This window comes from Corvus cornix, chromosome 5 (genome assembly GCF_000738735.6).
Source record: "Corvus cornix cornix isolate S_Up_H32 chromosome 5, ASM73873v5, whole genome shotgun sequence".
Lineage (NCBI taxonomy): Eukaryota > Metazoa > Chordata > Aves > Passeriformes > Corvidae > Corvus > Corvus cornix.
Window position 1 is genome coordinate 56,349,179 of NC_046335.1, and position 22,647 is coordinate 56,371,825.

At 40.3% G+C, this 22,647-nt stretch overlaps 1 protein-coding gene across 13 annotated transcripts in view; it reads right to left on the minus strand.

Moving 5' to 3' along the window:
• Nucleotides 1–22,647, minus strand: part of NAV2 (neuron navigator 2) — a 368,864-nt gene that overhangs the window by 112,221 nt on the left and 233,996 nt on the right. For 8 of the 13 annotated variants that reach the window (XM_010412647.4, XM_019293755.3, XM_010412646.4 and 5 more), the window contains exons 4-7: nucleotides 16,301–16,373; nucleotides 11,049–11,283; nucleotides 9,428–9,496; nucleotides 6,383–6,540 (exon numbers count right to left, since the gene is read on the minus strand). In XM_010412647.4, coding sequence (XP_010410949.2) covers nucleotides 6,383–6,540; nucleotides 9,428–9,496; nucleotides 11,049–11,283; nucleotides 16,301–16,373 — 535 coding nt within the window. The remainder of the gene's footprint in view (nucleotides 1–6,382; nucleotides 6,541–9,427; nucleotides 9,497–11,048; nucleotides 11,284–16,300; nucleotides 16,374–22,647) is intronic. The other 5 variants (XM_019293757.3, XM_010412648.4, XM_019293758.3 and 2 more) reach the window with 1 other exon arrangement.

The following is a 22,647-nucleotide window of genomic DNA, read 5'->3' on the forward strand; positions in this document are numbered from 1 at the left end:
TTGCACTATTACTGGGCACAAAGGCAAAATCCTGGGTTTTGTCTCTCTTTATAATTAATAATTTATGTAGAGTGAAAAAACTGTATGAGGTTAAACAGAACATTTCCAGCAAGGAAGTTTGTGCAATGCCACTCGACTATCCTGTACTTGGTACAGGAGCCAAACCCAATCATTCAGAATGCCAAATACTTCATCTCATTTTACACAAAGCTACAAAAGAGGAACTGCCCTCCATTTTAATGTGCTTAAATGAAAGATTTTTCATTCAGGAAAACTTTCCAGATCATCTATGTTCATCTTAAAGACAACAGGGCTCAGAAATTTCTGAGCCAAACTCAGAAACCTCTGTCTGAACATCAGCTCTGGGCAAATAATAGATTTTGACTCCTTATGTCTGATTTAATCTCTTCCCATAGCTAAACATCCTCACTCTTAAAATTTCTATCCCATCTGTGGTCTTAATTGGGCTAATATCAAATTCCTGAGAAATGGATACCCACACACTATCTACTGATATAAGGAAGAATTGTTATTATTATAAATATCACTACAGGTCTCTTGTAGGTAATAAGGGAACCTTATAACCTTTCTTTGAGACAAAGAGCACAAATTAAACCTTTAAGTACCAAACTGCAAAGGAGGTTTTTCCAAAGCTCTATTTATGCAGAGTTCTTTCTGTTTTATCAGCATCCCTCTGTTTCAGAGACCATTTGAATACCACTGAATATCTTAGCCTTCAAGACATCACCCACAAAAACTCTGAGTTTTGATCTCCTTACGCATACTTCTCGCCTTGCTCCACATGAAGAGGAGAGTTTTTCCTCTCAATTGCTAAAGTAGCCTTTTTAAATTGAATCTGAGGGTTTGACATAATCCAAATCTGCCATTTTTAAATGACCTTAAGCAATGCTGAGTTCAAGACAAGCTCAGTATCACACAGAACCAAGCCATGGGAGTGTATTGTCATGTATTTTTATATCAATAAATCCTGATGATTTTCATCATCAGGAGTAGAAATTCCGATGGCTCAGATCCAGATTTAGGATTTTCTACTCTTTTACAAGAGGGCATTTAGAGAAATAAATATGGATTTCCTAGTAAAGTTGACTTGAAGATGCTGATTTAACTCTGAAGAGCCTTTCCTGCTAAAGCTCTGACAAGATCTGCCATGGCCTCTTGAACTGTGCCCTTGAACTTGATGCCTTGCCCTCCTGAACCTGATAAATATAACTGCCTACATATAAAGTGCACACATTTTTAGCACACATGTGGCATGTGTAACCATACACCAGTTTGCTCACTGGAGTGAGGGTGACTTGCTAACATTTTACTAACTGTAGTCAGTCCTATTTTGATAACACGAAGTGAGAAAGTTAGGACGAAAGAAATTCCTTAACTGTCCTTCAAAACGCCGTAGCATCCCTTCCTATTTCAGCAGTTTACATTTAAGAAAAGTTTTAAAAGGAAATAATATTTAAAAGTATCAAAATGTGGTAACAGTCTAGGTCACAAGAACCCTCTGGAGATAATCCTTCCAACCTTCAGCTGAAAGCAGAGCCTGAGATGAGGTTATCCAGGGCCCTGTCAAGGCAAGTCCTGAATACCTCCAGCAAGTGAAATCCCACCCCTTCTCTGGAAAAACTTCTCCAATGTTTTATTCTTCTCACAGTGAAGAATTTTATTCCTATTTCCAGACAGGATTTCCCCTAAAGGAATGTGTGCCCCTTGAACTGTCACCACACATCCTTGTGAACACAGTGACTACCCTTTACATATTAAAAGACAGTTATTAAATATACACAGTGTTCCATGTTAAAAGGGTTTACCCAAAATCTGAAAGAAATAAAATAGAAGGAGCAGGAGAGGAATACACACTTTTCTTACTCTCCTGCCTGTATGGTATATCCATACCTAAAAAAGTGAGATGTGCACAGCCAAGGTTAGCACTGAACTGGCAGGATCTGGTTTGAGAACCCTCTCATCAGACTTGTACCAAGTAAGTTTGCAAGAACACTCCTATTAAAACAGTCATTTATTTCACCTCAGTGTCTGAATCTGTATGTATGCATTCTTGGTTTTTTCCTTTTCCTAATATTATCTGTTTAAGAGAAACCTGACATCAACCTGCCTTCTTTATAAATCTGGGTAATAAACATTTTCTTTGATCTGAAATGGAAACGGGCAAAGTCTGGGAATGCTTTTTTTTCTACTGATATTTCACCTAACATTCAATCCACAGGAAAAGCATCATTTTTCCCACAGACTTCTACTGCCCTCTGTAGGATTATTTTAAATAAAATATTAGGAACAGAAGTAAAAGAAAAAAATAAAAAGCAAGCATGTAAGCCTGTCACAGTATTGGTTCTCACCAGTACTGTATCACATCATCAACGTGGTGGAGGTGACTTTTTAAGCTGATGTCTCCTACAGCTTCATAACTTCATTGATTTTATAGGCTTGACACAAGAAATAAGCAGAATATTCCAAGACAACACTATAAGACTTTTGAGACTGCAAAATGCAAACTGAGTGCCTGAAGAACGGTGAAGACAGTGGATATGTGAGGGTGTTCAGAGCTAGTCAGAAATCCCCAGCATTTTGCAGAACTGCAGGCTGCTTTCAGAGCACAGCTCAAGAGACTCTCCATTGTGTGCAAGCAGAACAGTGACACAAACTCATGAGAAAATCTACTGAACCCAAGTCCTTACTCAAGTTGTACCTTTCAATATATTTTAGTTTCATTCTTGATACTACCTAGGATGCAGTTCTGCTCCCCTCGCTATGGATAAAAAGTAGATTTATGTATTCTAAACTGCATATGCAAATCAAATTTTGGCTATATTTTATCTGGTGATCCTACTGGACAATTAGAAGGACATGGTAATGTGGAGCTTCAAGGTAACCACTAATAACTGCACACAGGCATAGAAACGCAATGTTCATTTGCCTCTCTACATTCATGAGAAAAGTTTTTGATAATTTAGATGAGTTCAGTAGTGACCTTGGAAAGTGTCCAGTGCCTTCCATGCCATAGTAGACCTGTGGTGTTCAAGAACATTAAAGGACAAGGAAGTAAACCAAAGCTATTCCTACATAAGCACGGACTAAGTAACTCTGACAATTCAGAAGAGAGCTAAAAGGCTCCAGCTGTATGAAGGGATTAGGATGACATAAAAAAACCCAAAAACCGCAAGCCTGAGTGGCTTATTTCCCCACAAAACAAAAATGCAATTAAGACTTTAATGGCATTTTTCTTTAAAAAAAGCCTGCAACACCAATTACACACATGAAAGTACCCCATCTAGAATGTAACTGCAATTATAAATGGCTAATCACTGTGACAATAAATAAAAAACCATACCACAGTGTTTTATCACTTTATGATGTGAGGAATGAGGGTCCTGAAATTCCTCTGAGTTTGGGTAAACTCTCTATAAAAAGGGAATTCTGCATATAAACTGAGGGGCTAACTCCAAAAAGCAAGTTAAAGACATCAGGCCCTAAGCTCAAAGAAGGTGCCCATGGGACTGAAGTAGGTGTCTAAGTGATCCTTACTAGAGAACACTTATCTCTTCTCCGTATCTTGAAAGTGGTGTCAGACAGCATGTGGAGACAGAGAGAAAACAAAAATACTGACAACACAAGGTCAGCTGTGGGGAAGAGAGACTTGCATCTCTTTACATGTTCCTTTGCTTTGTGTGCACCTCACATCAAACACATGCATCCATCCAAGAACCTCTTATTTTTTGCAATGGTGCAATAATTTTCAATATTACACAAATCCTTTCCCCAAGACTTTTAGGAAACCAGTGGTCTCATGAGTAACTGACTTACAGAATCTTTTGAAAAATCTAGGTTATTTATTTCCCAGTAGCTGGCTGTTCTTCCATGCTCCATTTGCTGTCCTTTTCCTTCCCAATGCATTCTGTTTCAATTAATGCACTTTCATCGCCACAAGACACAGACGATTGACTAACAAGACAATTTGCATTTGGAGGGAAAGGTCACAGATTAATAAAACCTAAAAATTACAACCTACTTTTTGTAAGAAATGATTCAAACATAAGACACTGAAGGCCACCTTCTATCACAAAGTGACCAATCATGCCAAAAGAGGCTGATTTTTCTTTCTCCTATTTCCTTCCTCAAAAACACACAACAGAGCAGGTACTGGGTAAAGAGATGAAAACTTACCAAGCCTGGCACACAGCACAGTCATGTGAGTCTCACTTTCTTAGGCAAAACACAGGATATGGGTCAGAAAACATGAATTGTCTTAGCACTTTGACAATAAACTTTGCCTGGCAATGTTACAATTAACTTCAAAATAAGCCAAAAATTTGTCAGACCAATTGCTTTTGTTTTTCATGGATGCAGACCAACTTTGTGTCATGATTATACTTTTAAGAAAAGTTCAAGTTCAACTTTACATAAGCTCCCTTTTTTTTTGAAGACCATAATTTATGACTGGAAATTTTGACCAGAGCAAAATTCTGAGTAGTTAATGCAACTTAAGTAGATTGTCAGTCTAAAAACCAGCCTTGTTTCCTTTAGTCATTTGTAATACTCATAGGAAGCAGCTCATCTCATGTGCTTCTTCAGCAACCAGTTTATCTTTCTCAGGAGATGAATTACAGTGAGGAATGAGGGTTCCCAGAACTGACTAAAAGCAGTTGATATTTAAGTTACTCAGTTGACAAATTATTGTTATTTCTCTGTATGCATGAGGACTTCTTTCTTTTTCTCTTTTGAAGACTAAAACCAGTACTTTACTTTCCTTATTTAGTAATCTTGGTAAACTGAGAAAAAGCTAAAATACATGGAAGCCCTCTCCTCCATGCAGCGTAACAACACACCACCCATAAGGAGTAGGGATCATCCAGACAACCAACCTATGCTTCAGGACAAGACAAATTCCACCCCACCTCTCCCCAGTCTAGTACTCACAAGAAGGACAAAGAAAGAGACTGGGGAGATATTACACAGAAAAACAAGGTTTCTACTGCTCCCACTGAAACCTGTTAGCTTGTTCTCTGAACTGAAAGCCAGACCTGGTTCAGATTTAGAGACAACTATTACATGCTGATGTTACAGTTAAATCATTACTGTTTACACAATTTACCTTCTAAAAAAGCGTGGATTTACCAAGGTAGAATACTACGAAATTGTTAGCATATTATGCTAATACATTAATTTGTAATACTTAATACTTATAATAATTATATTATACACAGGTGAATTTAATTTTTCTCTTATACAAAATCTGATCAGGGCATTTCAGAATGTCCCTGGAGGATGCTGAGGATCCTCCACTGCCACCATAACTTTTTTGGGGTAACATTCCAAAATCTACCAACATGCTGTCCTAGGAGAACTAGAGAAGAAAGCCCAGAGTTTCCTGGAAAGAACCAAGCATGAGAACCACAGACAAGCTGACCCAGACCAGTGCTTTTCCCTGGAGCAAAATGCTCATTACAGTTATTAGAACTTACGCACGGCCAGCGAGGAGACTCAAGCCCAAAGGCTGCCACTGTCAAGTCACTGCAAGGAGCCTGTGCTGAAGTGCAGGGCTGGCCCATCTTTGTCAGCAGAATGACTTTAAGGATCCAGAACTCGCCCCCAGCCGGCAATTTGACCGTACCAGACTGGAGAGATGCGGTCAGTTCTCACCAGTCACATCCCCCCAGCCCCACTGGTACGTGTGGCACCACGGAGCTCAGAGCTACAAACTCAAGCTAATGAATGCTGTCAGATCACTAAATTAGTGAATGGACACAAGTCAGGAAATGTCATTCAAAAAAGCTCCGCATCACACACAGCACGGCTCTGAGTGTTTCTGAGGCCCTGCCACAGACATCATTTCACTGCAACATTTATAAAATGTAACATGCTCCTGCCTTCAAACACAACACTAGATGGTTCTTGAAATTAGACTGAAATTGTGTAATTTTGTATCTTACAGGATCTTCCACAACAGTGATGGAAATTAAAGCAAATGGTACTATGCATCATATAAAAACTTTGGAGAAATCTTTAGTGGTCATTTTTCATTCTTGTCAAACTACTCATCAAAATGCCTTATTTCATGATTAATTCATTCCCCCTTATCTGTGCTTGAAGCAAAATGAAAAAACATGGTTCACCAGTGCCAGGACTTTTTAAAGTTATTTTTTGGAGGTACCTTCAGGCCAGCAAGTCACAACTTCAGATATATTAAAGAAGGACTATAATTTTTCGAGAAGCTCCAGCTGGGTTTGGATTGCAGATGTCATGTTTACAACATACAGCTTTGAGACAGTCTTACAACTTCTGGAGATTAATAGAAAATCCAGTTTCCTCCGAATGAAACCACTATGAAGAAAAATCAAAAATTTCTGCTTACCTTTGTCATTGCTGCTTGTTGGGGTTGGAGGGGGAAGTCCAGGCTTAGATTTGTCGTAGTTGTTAAAGCTCTGGCTGCGTCGGTTGTTGGCACTGATGGAACCACGAGCTTTGGCCTCGCTGCCCGCAGCGGACACCCTCGTGGTGGGACCTGGAAGTCTGGTGGAAGAATTACAGCATGATTAAACACAGGTAGAAAGCACTCTGGGGAAGAGTCTATGGGATACCATGCATAAGCTGAAAACAAAAGATCAACAGCACAAGTATAGACTCATAAGGGTCTTTCTGCTTCCGTAAGAACAAATCAAAGAATCATCTTAGATGAAAAGTTTATGTCAAACAAGATACAGTCTGAATTGTTTTACACCAGAAAAAAAGCCCTGAGACAAAATTAACAGTCACCTGCCATAAATCTGCTGAATCGGAAATAGTTACAGGTAAATTCAGTGGAGCAATACCACTGGTTGAGGCACTGATGTTCTTAAACCAGACTGCCGGAGACTTCGTCACATGCCGCCCACATAAGGGCTACCCTTATTTCAGAAATAACAATGAGATGGCACCTGGCTGCCTTTTCCCTTGTAGAGAAGCACATCACATCGCTGCCCTGGCAGCTACAAAGCTCAGCAGCCAAGCCCAGCAAAACTTTTACTTGGTTTAATTACTTAAGCCTATATAAATCACACAAAGCTTCAGTACCCTCTCCTAGAGTAACCACATTATCAGTGAGCTGGTATAAGCCTCTGGTTTAAACTGGGCATCTGTCTCCTCCAGCATTTTCTTACCATAGCCTGTATTTACCAGATTTAGCTGATTAACTAGGAAAAAAAATGCAGTTATTTTGGAGTAAGTACACAAGCTTTTATGCTTTTCAGGCAAAAAGGAAGGTGGAAGACTTCTCTAAAAAGCCCAAGAGAATCAGGAAAGCCACTGGCATCACATCTCAGAACACTTCAAAGCCAACATTCACACACAGATCTTTTTAAAGCTTCTCTATATAAAATACAAAAATATATTTAAATAACTTGTGTCAATAATAAGATAAAAGGAAGAAGTCCCAGTTGTCAGAGAGAGTGGGGATGACCAAATCACCGCTGTGCCTCTGAGAGAAGGAAGAGAAGCCAGGAAGGAACCTGGCAGGGCTTCCTAAATAAACTGACTTCTCCAAGACTAGTGAAGAAATAGAAAATATGAAAAAAAACATGAAGAAAAAGCCAAAATGTCAGAAGCTGCATGCACATGCTTTCAAAGCTCAGAAGAGTCTAAGACACAAGGGCATCATTCAAATACAAACCCAAAAATTAATTTACAAGCTCAAACCACCACAGATTCAGCACAGCACATCATGGTTCTGAGGTTGACTTTTAGACAAGTCTCTCAAATTATCCAGCTTTTTCCAGCACTGGGGAGTGCTAAAAAGTTGTCCATACTCATCATTGCAGCAAGGGACCCATGAGAAAACCCCAGAGAGGCTCCATCCACTGTAGAGGAGACCACAGGGGAAGAAGCTGAGGGCAACCAGTGACTAAAACTGTTTGAGAACTTGAAAGTCACCAGGACAAGGAAGTTCATGAAAAGTTCGTTTTGTTTGACAGGAAATGAGCTAGGTTTTCTACAAGGTACCTCAGGCCAAAGTTTTTACCCAGTTTTGAAACACTGAGTATGGGGCACCCACCCCAGAATGGCTTCCCCAGAGGGCTCCAGTATGGGAGGGGAGTTTCCCAGTAGTAGGGAAGGGACAATCTTCCTGTACTGCTGGATAAAAAAAGGCTCCCCACACATATCCACACAGGTTTTGCAAAGCTGTCACATTTTAAAGTAAATAAAGCTCCTCAAACCATGTGACCACTTAAGAAGTGACAAGTTTTCCATTTGAATCAGTATTACCAGTGCCAATAAAAACACAAGAATAAAAAACCTATGTGCTAAAAACACTCTTGAAGACACCCTTTCTCTTAGACTTTTTTTTCTCCCCACTGTATTTTAATTAACTGGTTTAAGCCCCTGCTTTTGCTGTTAGGTCAAGATACTTCACAGCAGTGCCTGTGAAATCTAAGGAAAAAAATCAGGTTCAGGGAGACACTTCTCTGGGTTCTTGCTATTTGGAGAGAAGGTACTGAGCTTGGAGAACACTCTCTTTAACTACTCCTCAGCACCTCTGTTAAGCAAATATGAGCTGTCAAGCCATAATTATGATCAAGGAAGAACATGAAAAGGAAACTTGGAACTTTTTAACAGGGATTATTCTGCAGAGATTCACTGTTACCATAAAAGAAATAAGATGCAGGAAATAAATCCAAATTATACAGCAAAAAAAACAATCTATACGTACTGAATAAAGATCATAAGCTATAGTTCACAAGCTTAGCAAAAATGATATGGTATAATTTACCAATGTAAAACTATATTCTAGTCAAACATTTGAATATATTATAATAGTAAAATAAACAAGATTAATAACCAGATTAATAACCACAGCAACCCTCACAATCACTGAGATGAGATGGTCAGATGAGCTGGCATGCAAGTCATGCTGGGATCCAGGGAAAAAACAAATACCTAAGAATCACTTCCAGGGAGATTACAAGTGCTGAGTGTGAGAGCACTGGGAACAGCAGGGGCTCTGATGAGCCAGAGCTCATCGTGCAGGTGATACTCTCCCCTCTAGCTGAGACACTGGCCTGACGCAGCTCAGATGGGGGAGGGAGCTAGATGATCTTTAAGGTCACTTCTACGATTCTGTGATTTCAATAGTACAGATCAAAATATAATTGATACAGCGGGGAAAGAACTCCCAGAACCATGTTTTGTTCTCAAAAGCAAAAGCTCCTAAGAACAAGAAAATCAAATTATTTCCCTGTGGGCCAAAACGCATTCCACACCTCAAAAAAAAAGAGAAAAAAAATTAAATCCATCTAAAACTTCCACATTTCAGCCTCTTGTAAAGGCCTAGTTACAAAGTGCTTTCAACAGGAACCCTAAACATGCACCCAGAAATATTGCAGAAGGATTATTCATGCTTTGCAGAAGATGAAGAAATGCTAACCTAGAAGACCTTTTCTGACCAAGAGTGAATCGGATGATTTTGCTTTGAGATGAGTCCCTGGGAGATGCACTGTGACAGGAAAGAAAAAGCGGAAGAGAACATTGAACAAAGAAACTTTTTTTTTTTTCCCTTAATCCACTGAACGTAGTGACTGGTTTTAGGGAGAAAAGGGTTTTTTATTAATTTCACAGGAATATAATGCTTCTTGCCCAAGTATGACTTCAGGTCAAAACCACTACAATCTGATATTAATTAATTTTTACAGAGTAATGAACATGCAAATCTGCATGCAACCCCCAACCCTATTCCTCTCTTCCTTCTCAATCCTTTATTACATATATTTTCTGTAGAATCTGAGCAATTTGACTTTCGTACATACTAAGAAAACGTGACACTGAAGATCTTCAGGATATATCTATTTTTCAATTATTTGAAAGCCAGCTCAATCTACATAATGGACTAAAAATATCAAAACAGTGTTCAGCATCTCAGCATGTTTTTGACAGAAAAGTTGCAGAAATCTCTTCAAACACATCTTTGGTTTAAAGTAATTATTTCCTGTACAAGCTTATACATGCTGTAGCAACACTATGTTTTTCAATTATACAAAACTATTGTTTACACCCAAATGAGCATAATTTGTGAAGAAAGACATAAAAGCCAAACCCAAATAACCTCTGAGTAGTGTCACTTGGAAGGCTTCAGTTAAACTGTTTATATCCCTCATAAGGCAGCACTTAAGCCAGTGTTCACCTCAATGTGTGTTAACACAAACAAGCCTCAATTTGAGATATTTGAAAATAAAAAAGCCTTCCTACTTTAGTAACTGCAAATATGATTTCTGCTTTTAATTCTGCTTCTTATCCCCAATAAACTCTCCCTGTTTTAGCAGGGGAAGGGTAAGACCAGTAGAAGGATGCACATGCATTTACTGTGGTACTGCCTCAGAAACTGCTTTTATTCCAACCTGGACAGAGCACTCCTAGTATTAAAAACATTCAAGGAATAAAACCCCTTTCTATTCATCTGTACTCTGATCTAGGAGTGCCAACAAACACCAACTAAGAAAATTATTTTTCATGTAAAGCCAGCAGCATATTATTTTCGACCAAAAAGTCTAGATTTGATTTTGATTGCTGCCAGGTGTTATGAGCTCTATTTGTTTTACCCCTGTCAGAGTAACCCTTCCCTACAGTGGAAGGTAACCCTTCCATTTCTTAGTGGGGACTGAAACTCTTGTAATCTGAGAACTGAAGTTCGTTTTCATATGCCTAAAATGTGTGTTTTCTAAGGGAAACAATGTGCATGCTTCGTGAGTAGAAAGAAGCAAAAAGGAATAGTGAGAAAAACATCCTTTTAAAATCCTGTGGCTACTTGGTCCAGCAGGGATGCTACACCCATGGGGCTGCAGATTTCCAGCACTGAGAATGTATTTAAACACACATTTTGATTTCCAAAGGCATGAAGTCAATTGCTACCCAGCATTTCATTCCCAACACACTTTATTCTAGAGCAGAATGAAGGAAAGGAGCTCCTTTGGCTTTTTAAGACCTTCAATGAGAAGCAAAAAAAAAAAGAGATAAATAATGAAAAAAAAACCAGCTTTAGGAGATTTTCCCACCTGGACTGCATTTCTGGTTGTGCTTTGAACTGATGCTGCAGAGCTTGTGGGGGCTGTTGGCACGGAGTGTGGAGCGGAGCTGGCACCTGCTGCTGCGGGACCCCCACCTGGCACTGGGATGGAGGCCCTGCTTGCTGGGACGGATGGTGGTGGGGCTGCTGCTGCTGCTGCTGCTTGTATCGAGACAGGCTGAAGAAGAGGCCCAGGATGGCCTTTAGATTCCCATTCCTGATTTCTGCAAGGCAAAGTTGAGAAGTCACTCGTCAGCCATCAGTGGGGTTTTTTTCTCCGACAGTGCAGCGGGTCAGCCACTGCAACCCCAGAACACTGTCTGAACTGAGCTCCTTTGGGATATCCTTTAGGATAAGTTTCTTTCTGCACATCTAATTGGCATTACAGTTGACTGCCAGTGAGCACCAAGGACAAGTAAATAACTAATCTCTTCCCCGCGGTGACTGAGCAATATATCACATTTCTGTTGCAGTCAGTGTTAATGCCAGCGTGCTTAAATAGCAAGTCCCTGTAAAACTTTCCTTCAAACTAAAGTAGCTAAAAACCCCAAAACAGAACCCCCCCAACAACAATTGTATTAAGGAGAACACACTGGAAATGATTTCTCAGGCCTAAACTTGCACAAGGAGGAAACTAGTCTGGTCTCACACATATTTCTGGAATATCAGACTAATCGTTTCCACAAAGAAAATTTGATAAAAGTTTTGCACTAGCAAATATGGTTATTGGGTGACCTAGCTGTATTCAAACAGCTTTGATACTATCACAAGCCAGTAAGGGATGAACACCCAATGCACCTAAAGATAGCTTGACAGCAAATGTATAACCTTTTAAATTCCTAAATGTCAATCCTGTTCTTCTGTGCAATATCAAATGCAAAAATGTAAAAGCAAACAGAAATACAAAGCAGAAGAGGTGTATCAGACCATGCACTTAACCACCGTATTATACTTAATATGCAAAAGGGCAAATTCTTCCTTGCACACAACCTTAATGTGCTGTGACTTAATTATTGAGCATGTTTTATTTCCTAAATTTAACAAGTGAATTTAAAAAGCTACATCAAACAGCTGAACTTTTGCCAGTGTTGTACAGATCACTTGAACTAATACAGCTCACTGCTGCCCTGTGAGAGAGAAAGAAGAAAAGGACATGTGGCAAGACAGGGGCAAGCACAAAGTCAAGAACCAAAATTTTCATTTCTGTTCCCAGGTCTGGCTGAAAGGTTGCTCTGAGTTTGTGATGGGCCCCACTCCATCCTTTACTCCCTCTTCCAGCCACGTTTCTGCTCACATTGCACATCTTTGCTGTATAAACAAACTTCTGCTCCTAATCCTAAACAAATCTGAGGCTCATGGTTCAAAGCTGTTGTTCCCCTTTCTGCACCAGCTTCCAGCTTTGGTCTCCTTGTCTACCTGCACCTCAGTCTACTTTCCTTTCCCAGCCACTAATACAATTTACTTTCTTTCTTAAATTTGTCTCAGCCCATGCCCATGTCCTCAGAGAATATTAGAACTTCTCTAAGTGGCCCTGGTCATCACCCAGACTCAGGATATTCCTTTCCTCTCATACGTCTTGACTCAGTTTCCCTACCCATTTTTTCCTCCCTGCAGCCTGGCCCCTCCATCAGTGCTGTCTCCCACCACTGACCCCCCATTCCCTTGTTTAAAGGATTATCATTCCCAGGGCCCTTCAGCAGACATTTTCAGTCTTCCTTTGTTTTCTTGGCCAATTTTAGTCTCTTCCTAAACAATGGGCTCCCAATTAATCCTGCCTGTTTTGCCTTTCCCTAGCCCATTCCTGCTCCCATGCAGTGCTATGCACAAACCCACCCTTCCCTCACTGCACCAGGTAGGTTCCTTCTCTAATCCGCAGGTTCTCTTCAATAATCTGTGTTTAGCTTGGGAGGACAAGGATGGAAGTAGACAATAAAGTAAAAGAGACACAAAATACAGCAGAACACAGAAACAAGGATTTCCTTATCTCCAGTAAAGAACTCAAATTACTCACAGAACTGTAAGGAAAGTAGCATTTAATCACAGGTTGAAGCATAACTAAACAGACCCAGAGGCACTGGGAAGCTTAACTGCACAAATACAGGCCAGAAGATAAAAGAAATTACCATGAGCTTGCTTGTTTAAATTTAGCAAAGCTATATGCAACTGGAAACTGATTTCCATGTGAAGTGAGAGGCAATTATAACAACAACCCACCTACGACCTGCTGCTTTCTATGGCTGCCTGTTTTCTGCTGTGTTTATCAGAAGAGCAACCTGCTTTTGACCAAATAAAGATAATCAAAAGAAAACTTCTAGTGAGTTAAAGGAGTCTCCTTCCCTCTGGATTTGAAGCAAAACATTTTAAATCAGACTTTCAGAGGTACCTCTGTTTCTTTTATCTTAAAAACTGAGGTTAATTCTGGCAGTTCCACCCTGCACTTCATACAAAAGGAGTATTTCAAAGAGTCCTTCAGCCTCACTGCACTCTGCACATCGGCAGAGTCTCAAATGCTTCCTGCTTCAAGTCCTCTCCAGTCCATGGTCAGCTCCAGTATCACATTAACTCAGATAAGGACAAGTATGTCACCCACCCATTCTAAATGTGGAGCCAAAAATTACTGTCCTGGATATTGGGAACAAACACTCCAGACACTTGAGAGGAAACTGGAATTTGGTTTTCACAGGAAACCCCACAGATCTACTCTTTGGAGATTTCCACCCTGAGATATCTCTGTTGGTGCCTCTTTCCCCTACACCACTGTTCCATGATGTCTTCAGCTGATCATTATCCAGCTCACCTGTCACCCAGAGGAGGTGCAGCTGCTTATCTGTGACATCAATTTGAGTTTCTACTGCACATTTATGTCCTCCACAATCTCGGCAGCAAGGAGATATTGTGTGAAGGAGAGCAAGTTTTGTTGGGCAGCTGCAATTCCAGGAGTCTAAAACCTAGCTTGGTGTGGAGACAAGTCTAAGAGCAGGGGTATCGAAAGACAGCTCAAAGAATGCACAATAAAAAATTTCAGCAAGAAGTGAAAAGGTCTGCAGCTCTCCACAGTTTTCTTTAGTAACTACAAATGGAGGTTTTAGATCTTTGATAAGGGGATGCCTTTTTGCCTTCACATTTCTGGGGAAGGCGCCTGCTTCTAGCACAGCATGGTCATCATCAGTGATGGCAGATCCTCAGCATCTCCATGGCATAAATCCATAAAAACAGACTCTCTGTAAGTGGCACGCACATATCAAAGCAGGATTTTTCAACACTGGAAGGGTATGACACACGCAGTCCCAAATTATTTCAACATTTAGGAGTCATCCAAATTCCCTTTTTGAATCATTAACTTCCCTCCACACTGAAGCTGCCCTATTGAAAAATACGTGCTCTTAACAAACCCAGGAGATTTCAGTGATTATTCCCGTTTGGAAGCAATCACAACCTTTTCCTTCCTCCTAGATGAGGACCTGCCAGTGAAGTAAATAAAGTTATTTGCAGCTGACCTAGCAGGTCTTGGCAACTTGCACAGAGACGCTGGCTCTTTGGTAACAACATTCCTCACTTTAAACCATTCTGTGTTCCTCAACTCAGTTTCGGAGTGACTAGAAAGAGAAATTTACTGTTGCATTCAAGCCTTTTAACTTATTTTATAAAAATATATTCATTCCCTCCCTCTCTCTAGTTGCCATTCTCTTCCTTCAATGTTAGTGGTGGAGCCAGACAATGTTCTCATTTATATGCTGGCAGCAAATATTACCGGTCCCTTCTTAGCTTCCGTGTGATTTAATACACTAATTCCTAGATAGTGTAAAAGAAAGGGAGAAATCCCAAATCAGTGAGGCCATGGGATAACATGTATCCTGCTGGGCCTGACTTGTGACTTGGCAGGAGAGCCCTGAGCATTAATCATGCTGTCCCTTCCCCAGCGTGAGCAACACGACACTGCCAACTTTGTACACCCAGGCGGTTTTCTCGTCACTGATCTGCGATTTCACTTAGATTTTACCTTCTATCACGACAGGTAAATAATGTGAAATGTATTTTTACAATATTTCCATGCTAAGGTCAAAATTGGCTTTTACAACTGACTCAGCTGCATTTTCTTTTTAATAATTTCCTGGCAAACAAACTTTCTGCTGTTTGAAGTTTTGAAAGCTCATGCTTTCTTTTCTTGACATGAGAATCCTTCAGATTGTAACTGAGCAATTGAGGCATATAATGCTGGCACCACTCAGGCAGAGCATAGTAAAGCTTCTCTTTGGAGGAAAATACTTATTGCTGTTCTAACCCAGCCTAAGAATGCACCTAACACTCAGCCTCCTCTTCTACTAGTTGTGCTTTATTCAGGTTAGAACAGTGCATTCTAAGTATCTGCTATTTTGCTGCAGCCTCCTGCTCCAAACTAAGTTTGTGAGGAGACTCAGTCATCAAATGTAACTTTGAAGTCTCACCTGATGCAACACATTCAATTATTTGCTCTGTAAAGCACTGATGGAGATGTCATATAATATATTCAGCTACTGAACCCACCTGCTTTTCCAGCATATTTAAATGAAAATACAAGTGAAAGCTGGTGCTGAGGATGACAGAAATCTGTTTGATCTCTTAATAAGATAATAGCTATACAGCTTCTGAGCCAACAGGTACCACAGATCCTGGCAGATATGCACTGGCATAAGGGAATAGAGTAAACCTAGTTTGGTTTTAGAAAAATTCTGATGCCCTTAAAAAGCAGAGTGATTAATTAGAAGTCAAAAAGTCTTTTTGTTTTGGCTCAAAACATTTGGATTTGATTGTTTTGTGCACGTGGAAATGAGAAAAATCTTTAAAATGAGAAGAAAGTAGGATTGTTATTCAGTTAAGAGAGTAACTGAAGAACAAGGAAATAAATTTTTCTCTCAAAAGGCAAACAACTGACAGCAGTTCACTTATATCTGTAAAATACACACTGATCAATATGCAAATTATAGAACTGAGGTAAGAAACTTCTGGTTTTAAGCAGAAAGTAAAGAAGTGACTGAATTCTCATTTGGTCTCATTGATTATTGTTACAAGTCAGCTGTGTAGAAATTAGATATGTATTTTATCTACCTTTCACACTGAGATGGGGAAAAAAAGAAGTAAAGATTGTCAGAATTTTAAATTAACCTTATTAATCTCCATTACACTCGATGTTCTAGTTGCAATCACAGGTAGTAATTCAGGTTCCTCATTTAACATGAAATCTTAAAAAACCAATGGACTCACCTTCTGCTGACAACCCCTGGATGTTAATCCCCTTAGCAGCCAAGAAACTCAGGCATGCATCTATGTTTTCAATCTGTTCAAGAACAAACAAACAAACAAAAAAATTAAAAAAAAAAAGGTGACACAAAAAGCAAATGTATTGTAATAATGATTCACTACCATCATCTACCACCCCTGAGTGCACTCAGACTTTGCATCCCATAAAAAGTCCCTTTGCTCACGATGTGGAAACCATAGCATGAAACCCTCTCAGTTACTGAGGTCCTAAATGGATTATTCCATTGATTATAAACTGATTCTTCCACGGGTCAGGGCTTTCTGTTATTTGCATTTGCATGAAGCAGGTTGGTTCATGCCCCAACCACCACAGGCAATCACTGCATTTCTTACTAGAGGGTCAAGGATGTTCTGCGCCAGGAACCGAAACCTACAACAAGTATAACAAACATGAAACTGAAAATAAACATGGAGGCCATTTGTTTGAGGAGGCAGATTGCCACTTGCTCTGAAGTTGACAGCTGGCAAAAGTTTCCAGCCACGCCAACAGTTGAATATAAAAGCTGTAACTGGAACCCCCAGCCGGAATGTGAAACACGCTCCCTCACGGCATTCCCCACGAGTCAGAAACACCAGGCCACTCTGGTCACTCGCTGAGTCCTGTCCCTCACACAGATGGTACAATGGAAACAAGTTTCATGGGATAAAATGAATTTTCACCAGGTAGGCACTTGTGCACAACAGGTCTGGCTGTCAGTTGCTACACACAGCTCTGGTTGCTATACACAGACTGGACCTAAACCCTACCTAAGAAAGTGGACTCCAGAGAGGCTGGATGAGTCAAGAATGTTTTCCACTCTATCTCAGCACTACAATGGGGATCTTGCAGTAGCCTCACACCTAATTTGCCACCAAGCTCCCACTGAAGCTCTGCTGTCATAACCACAAGATGCAGAGAGATGCCAGCCCCCACCTTGGACCAAAGCACTTCCACGCAAAAGCCTAAGCTTGGACACCTCTGCAAGGAACAACATTTTAAGAAATACCATGTTTTGTGTGTGGTTACACAAAAAAATTTTGGATTATACTGTTGAGCAACTTTTTTATTTAACCATGGTAATCAGCAAGTGATAAAATAGAGTCTTTGTGCTTGAACATCTCTCAAACATTGATTTAATAATTCCTGAAACATTGCAACCAAAAACTGCATCCACTGTATGCATAAGGAAGGAGACAGACACCAAGCCCCACACTTGGTCTCACGTAACAACCTTTATTCTGTGAAGTGTGGAGACATCAAAAGGAAACATGAAAATCCAGCTGCCCTGTAAGCTCCTGCCTGCCCTCAAAAAAATACACAAGTGAGAGCTAAGGCAGCATTTTAGAACCTGAGCTCCCAGCAACAGACCTGAGCTCCCTGTCCTGCTCAAAGTAATAAAAAAGGACCAGGGAAGCTGCCAGGAAACCTCCCACATGGATTTCTCTCACGGTACATTAATTTATTGTCTATAACTATAACAATAAAAACATTTTCTTCTATCGTTGGGGGGGGGGGGTGGTGTGAAGTTATTGGCATTGCTGAACTGTGATTTCAACAATTAGAAACACTTTTATCAACCTCATTATATTTTGAGATATAATATAAAGTACACAAAGTATATAGTACACTTTGAGTAAATGATATACTCCAAAATCCAGAGAGGTACCAAAATACATTTCCTGTACTGCTCAGACCTTAAAGCTTGGAGCAGGGTGCAGTTCAAAGGTTCATTTATCCACAGTTCAGTATGATCCAACAGTCAATTGATCCATTTCCTTCTTCAGTACTCAACCACCCTTTCAAGTTTTCAACATGGCTCTTTTATTGAGGTGATTTGGGACTTGGCTAGAAAACCAAAGTTCACCTTTTCAAGAATAAACACCACATAAAAGGATCAATCCATTCCTACTACCTGCACTTAACAAGCTGCATCATTCCAAGAACATTTCCAGACTTCCCCAGCTGTGAGCAGATGTCTCCTCTCCCAATAAGCAGGTTAGTGACTACGATAAGCAATATCTCATCCCCACTCCAAATCTGCAGCTCTCTCAGTCCTGCTCTGCTTGCTTCTCTTCCCAGGCCCCTCATCTTTGCATAAACTCTCTTTTAGGACAGAGTGAGCACAGCATTAAGATTTACATCTGGGTAGTGAGTTCCTCATCCATGTCCTCTTTCTTGGTGCTATATAGCAGTCTTTACTGATGTCCTAATCTCATCCTATTCAGATTCAAGGAGTCCCGCCTTTAAAATCATTCCATTTCTCCTATGGGATAACCCCCCAGTTTTTCTGAGCATTGTAGCCACTGAATTAAGTTACAGCACTCCCGTCCCCAGACTGATGGATGACCCTCCCTCACAGGTCTGTATCTGGACCACAGGCTGAGCAACCCGGAACCTCACTGCCACATGAAAGGTCAGATGGGCTGCCTTGCCAAGCCAGTGGTAATGCCCTGCTAAAAGCTGTGAGAAACAGGGGCTCTTGGGTGCTGTACTGGTATGGAAAATACCCTAATTCCATCAGGCATGATGAAAAAAAGTGGGAGTAACAGGGATGTGCAAAAGTAAACCCTTTATATTCAGAAAACAAAGAACTAGGATAAGATCCTGTGGGGATGTACAGCACTGCACATATGAGGAATTCACTAAAAGAATGAAACTGAAAGATATAAAGGCATCAATAACTGATAAGATTTACACAGTATCTGTGATATTAACAATGTTACATGGCAGCGTGGCAGGAATGTGAGGAATTAGTTGATTTTGAAGGAAAAACTGAGCTTGAAAAAGAAAACAGAAAGAGATTAGAGAAAATCCAAGAAGAAAGTGAAACACTGAATGAAGGATTATAGCTAAAGCGATTAAAATTTAGTGTTGGTAAGAATTCAAGGTCCTTCCCACACAACAACTGCTGGCCTGAGTCAAGAACCCTGTTCTTGGCTGAATCAGTCTAACGCCTCAGAAACCACGCTGCTTGTTTGACGAGGTGAGTTCCCAACAATGCAACGTGTCATGAATTTCACTCACAAAAGCTCCAAGGAAGGATTCTGCCTCTGGCCCCTGCTGTATCAACTATTAATGATATGAAAATCTTGTTTTATGGAGAAAGATGCCCCCAGTGCAGGCAGGGCTGGAGATAACAAGCTCTTCTGAAGCAGCAGTGTGGTAGGTAGACCATTTAGATGTGTGTAGGATAGAGGTGAAGTTTCTGGATAGATCTCAGCTAGATGGTAGGAAAAAAATTTTCCCTGTGAGAGTGGTGAGGCCCTGGCACAGAGAGCTGTGGCTGCCCCTGGATCCCTGGAAATGTTCAAGGCCAGGTTGGATGGCGCTTGGAGCAACCTGGTATAGTGGAAGGTGTCCCTGTCCATGGCAGGGAATTGGAATGAGATGGTCCATAAAGTCCCTTCCAACCCAAACCATTCTATGATTCTCAGCAAAACCCCAATGACTCTACATCCTGGTGACTTCCAACACAAAGTACAGTTGCCTCCTTGTAATTACAGCATTCAGCAGCAAATCATCACCCAGACTCTGTAGGCCCTTCTTTTGCCAAGTCCACATATTGCTTAAACATTTAAGCAGATGTGAAAGGACTGGATTTGCCAAAGGGGAGTGGATATTTTCTGTTTCACTATGAGCTACAATTGTTTTTTGGCTGACAATTCTGATTTCTCACTTGCTTTGTTTAACACAGCAAAAGCAAAGCAGGAAAGATGGCAGCTGGATGCTCTCATTTCCTGCCTATCCAAAACAGGGGAAAGCTGTGCAAAAGAAGGAAAACCAAGCACAGCCATCCACAGTGATTATCTCACTCGGAAACATTACCAGGAGTATCCAAAACTGAGCCTTATTAAACTTCCTGGCCAAAATCATCAAATGACTTTGCAATTTTAGACTGCCACATTTAAACTATTTCAGGCGTAATCAACTATCAACATGTGCTATCAGTCCCACATCATTGTATGACAGGTATTTATTCTGAGATGTCCCTAAATGCCAACTGAGGACTGCTGAGCCCACACCAGAGGGGCTGCCAGCCTCCAGGGCTCTTCCTCCTCCTCTCTTTTAATTAGGAGATTATGAGAAAAAAACCCCCAACAGCCCCGCAGAATTAAATTTCTGTTGAGACATAAGATATCAAGTGTCATCACTCCCATTCTCATATTCAGAGAGGGAAAAGCTACCAGAAAACTTCCTCTTAACATGAATAACGTGACAAGATGGGAGCAGAAGGCATCATGGCTAAGTATTGTACGTGGAGAACTGTCCAAGACCAGATCATCACACAAGTCTTTGTTCTTGTCATATAGCAGCAATTTCAATTCCTATTCTTGCCAGAGCTAGAGAGAAAACATGCCCTGGCCTGTAAGAGCAGAACAGGATATGCCAGAAACAAATAAAAAAAACCCCAAACCCAAAATATCCCCATCCTGTAGCCCATAAATGGAGACCCACAGGTGGGCACTGACGTGTGTTGAACATTGACTATGTCAGACAAAAACCTGAATATGGAAACTGCCTCCAGCCAAAGCTGTCTGTCCAAGTCAAACACACAAGGCAAAGGATAACCAGTGCTGCCCTTGTCACAGACACGGATGTTTTTCTCAAACAAAAACCAGAATTAAACTTGTTGTAGGGTTCGTCACTTACAAACCAGGGAAGTTTCTCACACTGTGATGCAAGACCTCTGCTCCCAACTTTTACAGCGATAAATGGGGAGTTTTTATGAGCTTACCCAGAAAACCCACTTCTTATACTGAAACCAGTGCTCTCCATTGAACTTGTGGCTCAATGTTATGTGTAGGACATTAATTTTCAGAAGAAAAAAGACTGAATTCATATGAAAGTTTTTAAAGCTTCACAAACCTTTATGCAATATTTCAGCAGACTTCACATACAGTGCAGAAGCAAGGAAATAGCCTAACACAAGCTGTTTCTTAGGACAAAATCTATTCCTTGACTGTATTTTTGAATAGTCTTTTACCCTCATATTTTTATATCCTAAAGTTTAGAAAGAGCCTTAAAATCTTAAGTCATTACATTGGGAATCCTTAGAACCCTGGAGTTTTGGGGGAGGAAGGGCTCTCCATTCCAATAATACCTCATTTGCTCTATTTCCTAAACATACTTATATATAAAAAATACCAAAGCAGAACTGCAAATTCCATTTGTCCCAGAAGGATATAAATACTAAATCTTATGGCTCTGTTTAAAATAAATCTTCATTAGTAGTTATCCCAATCAAAATGTATCTTTTTAAAAAGAAAATAATGTGTCACTCCCCCAGTGTTCATCTGCTGCTCCTGACTGCTTGGATAAAAATGTCTCCCAAAATTAAGTTTCAGGCTTTTGACAGAACTTGGTGGGCACCTTCAAAATAGAATAAAAGATGTAACATAAGGGCAGATTAAGCTAATCCATATTCTGAAGCCAGGTTGTGACAGATCTACCCACAGAAACAACAATCTGTTCAAATGTACATGAAGAGTTGACTCTTCTCTTAAAATTGCCTTACTTTGGCTTTTTTAAAGACGAGGAAAGTTTGGTCACTAGTCTAAGGCTGGAGAACCAGCCTAAGCCTCATCTCGTGCATCCTCTTCTCTCTGACCCCAGTAAAACCTTTGCTATCCTGTGTTTCCAGCTCTTCCTGCAGAAATAATGGGACAAATATTCAACATTCACTCCCAACAGTGTGAATAGAAATGAGGGCAGCAAAGCCCCACAGAGAAAACTGTGATTCACACTGCTCAAAATTTCTAATGACAACAAAGAGCATCCAAGGGGCACACTTGTATTGTGAATGGATTCAGGCTGTCCAGGGCAACTCCCAAGGTTTGCCAAAGCTGATCTGCTCAGGGAGGGGTACATGGAGGGTTGTAGAAATGTTCCTGCTTTATTCAGCTTTTCAGGTTTCTTTCAGGTTGTTTTTTTTTCAGGTTTATTTATTTAAAACAGAAACTTTCCCATGGGGAAAAACAAAAGTAAAGAGCAATTTCTTTGAAAAATATCCCTGGAAATATTATTTTTGGATTAGCTCTTCAGGATCAGACCTTTGAAAAGTTAAAGTGGATAATTTGTGAATAATTTGAAATCTTGAGATGTTCTAAATTATGATTAAGCAACAACAAGCTTAACTTTGCAAAACAAGTATCAACAAAGAATCCTGCCTCTGGAGAATCATTAATTTAGGATACAGACTAAATGCTCTTGACAAGATTTTAGCACATACCACAGTAACTGTATTTCTTGGCACTGCATCTGTTTATGTGTAACTGAAAAGAGGAAAAGGTGGGGAGAAGCCATGGCTGTG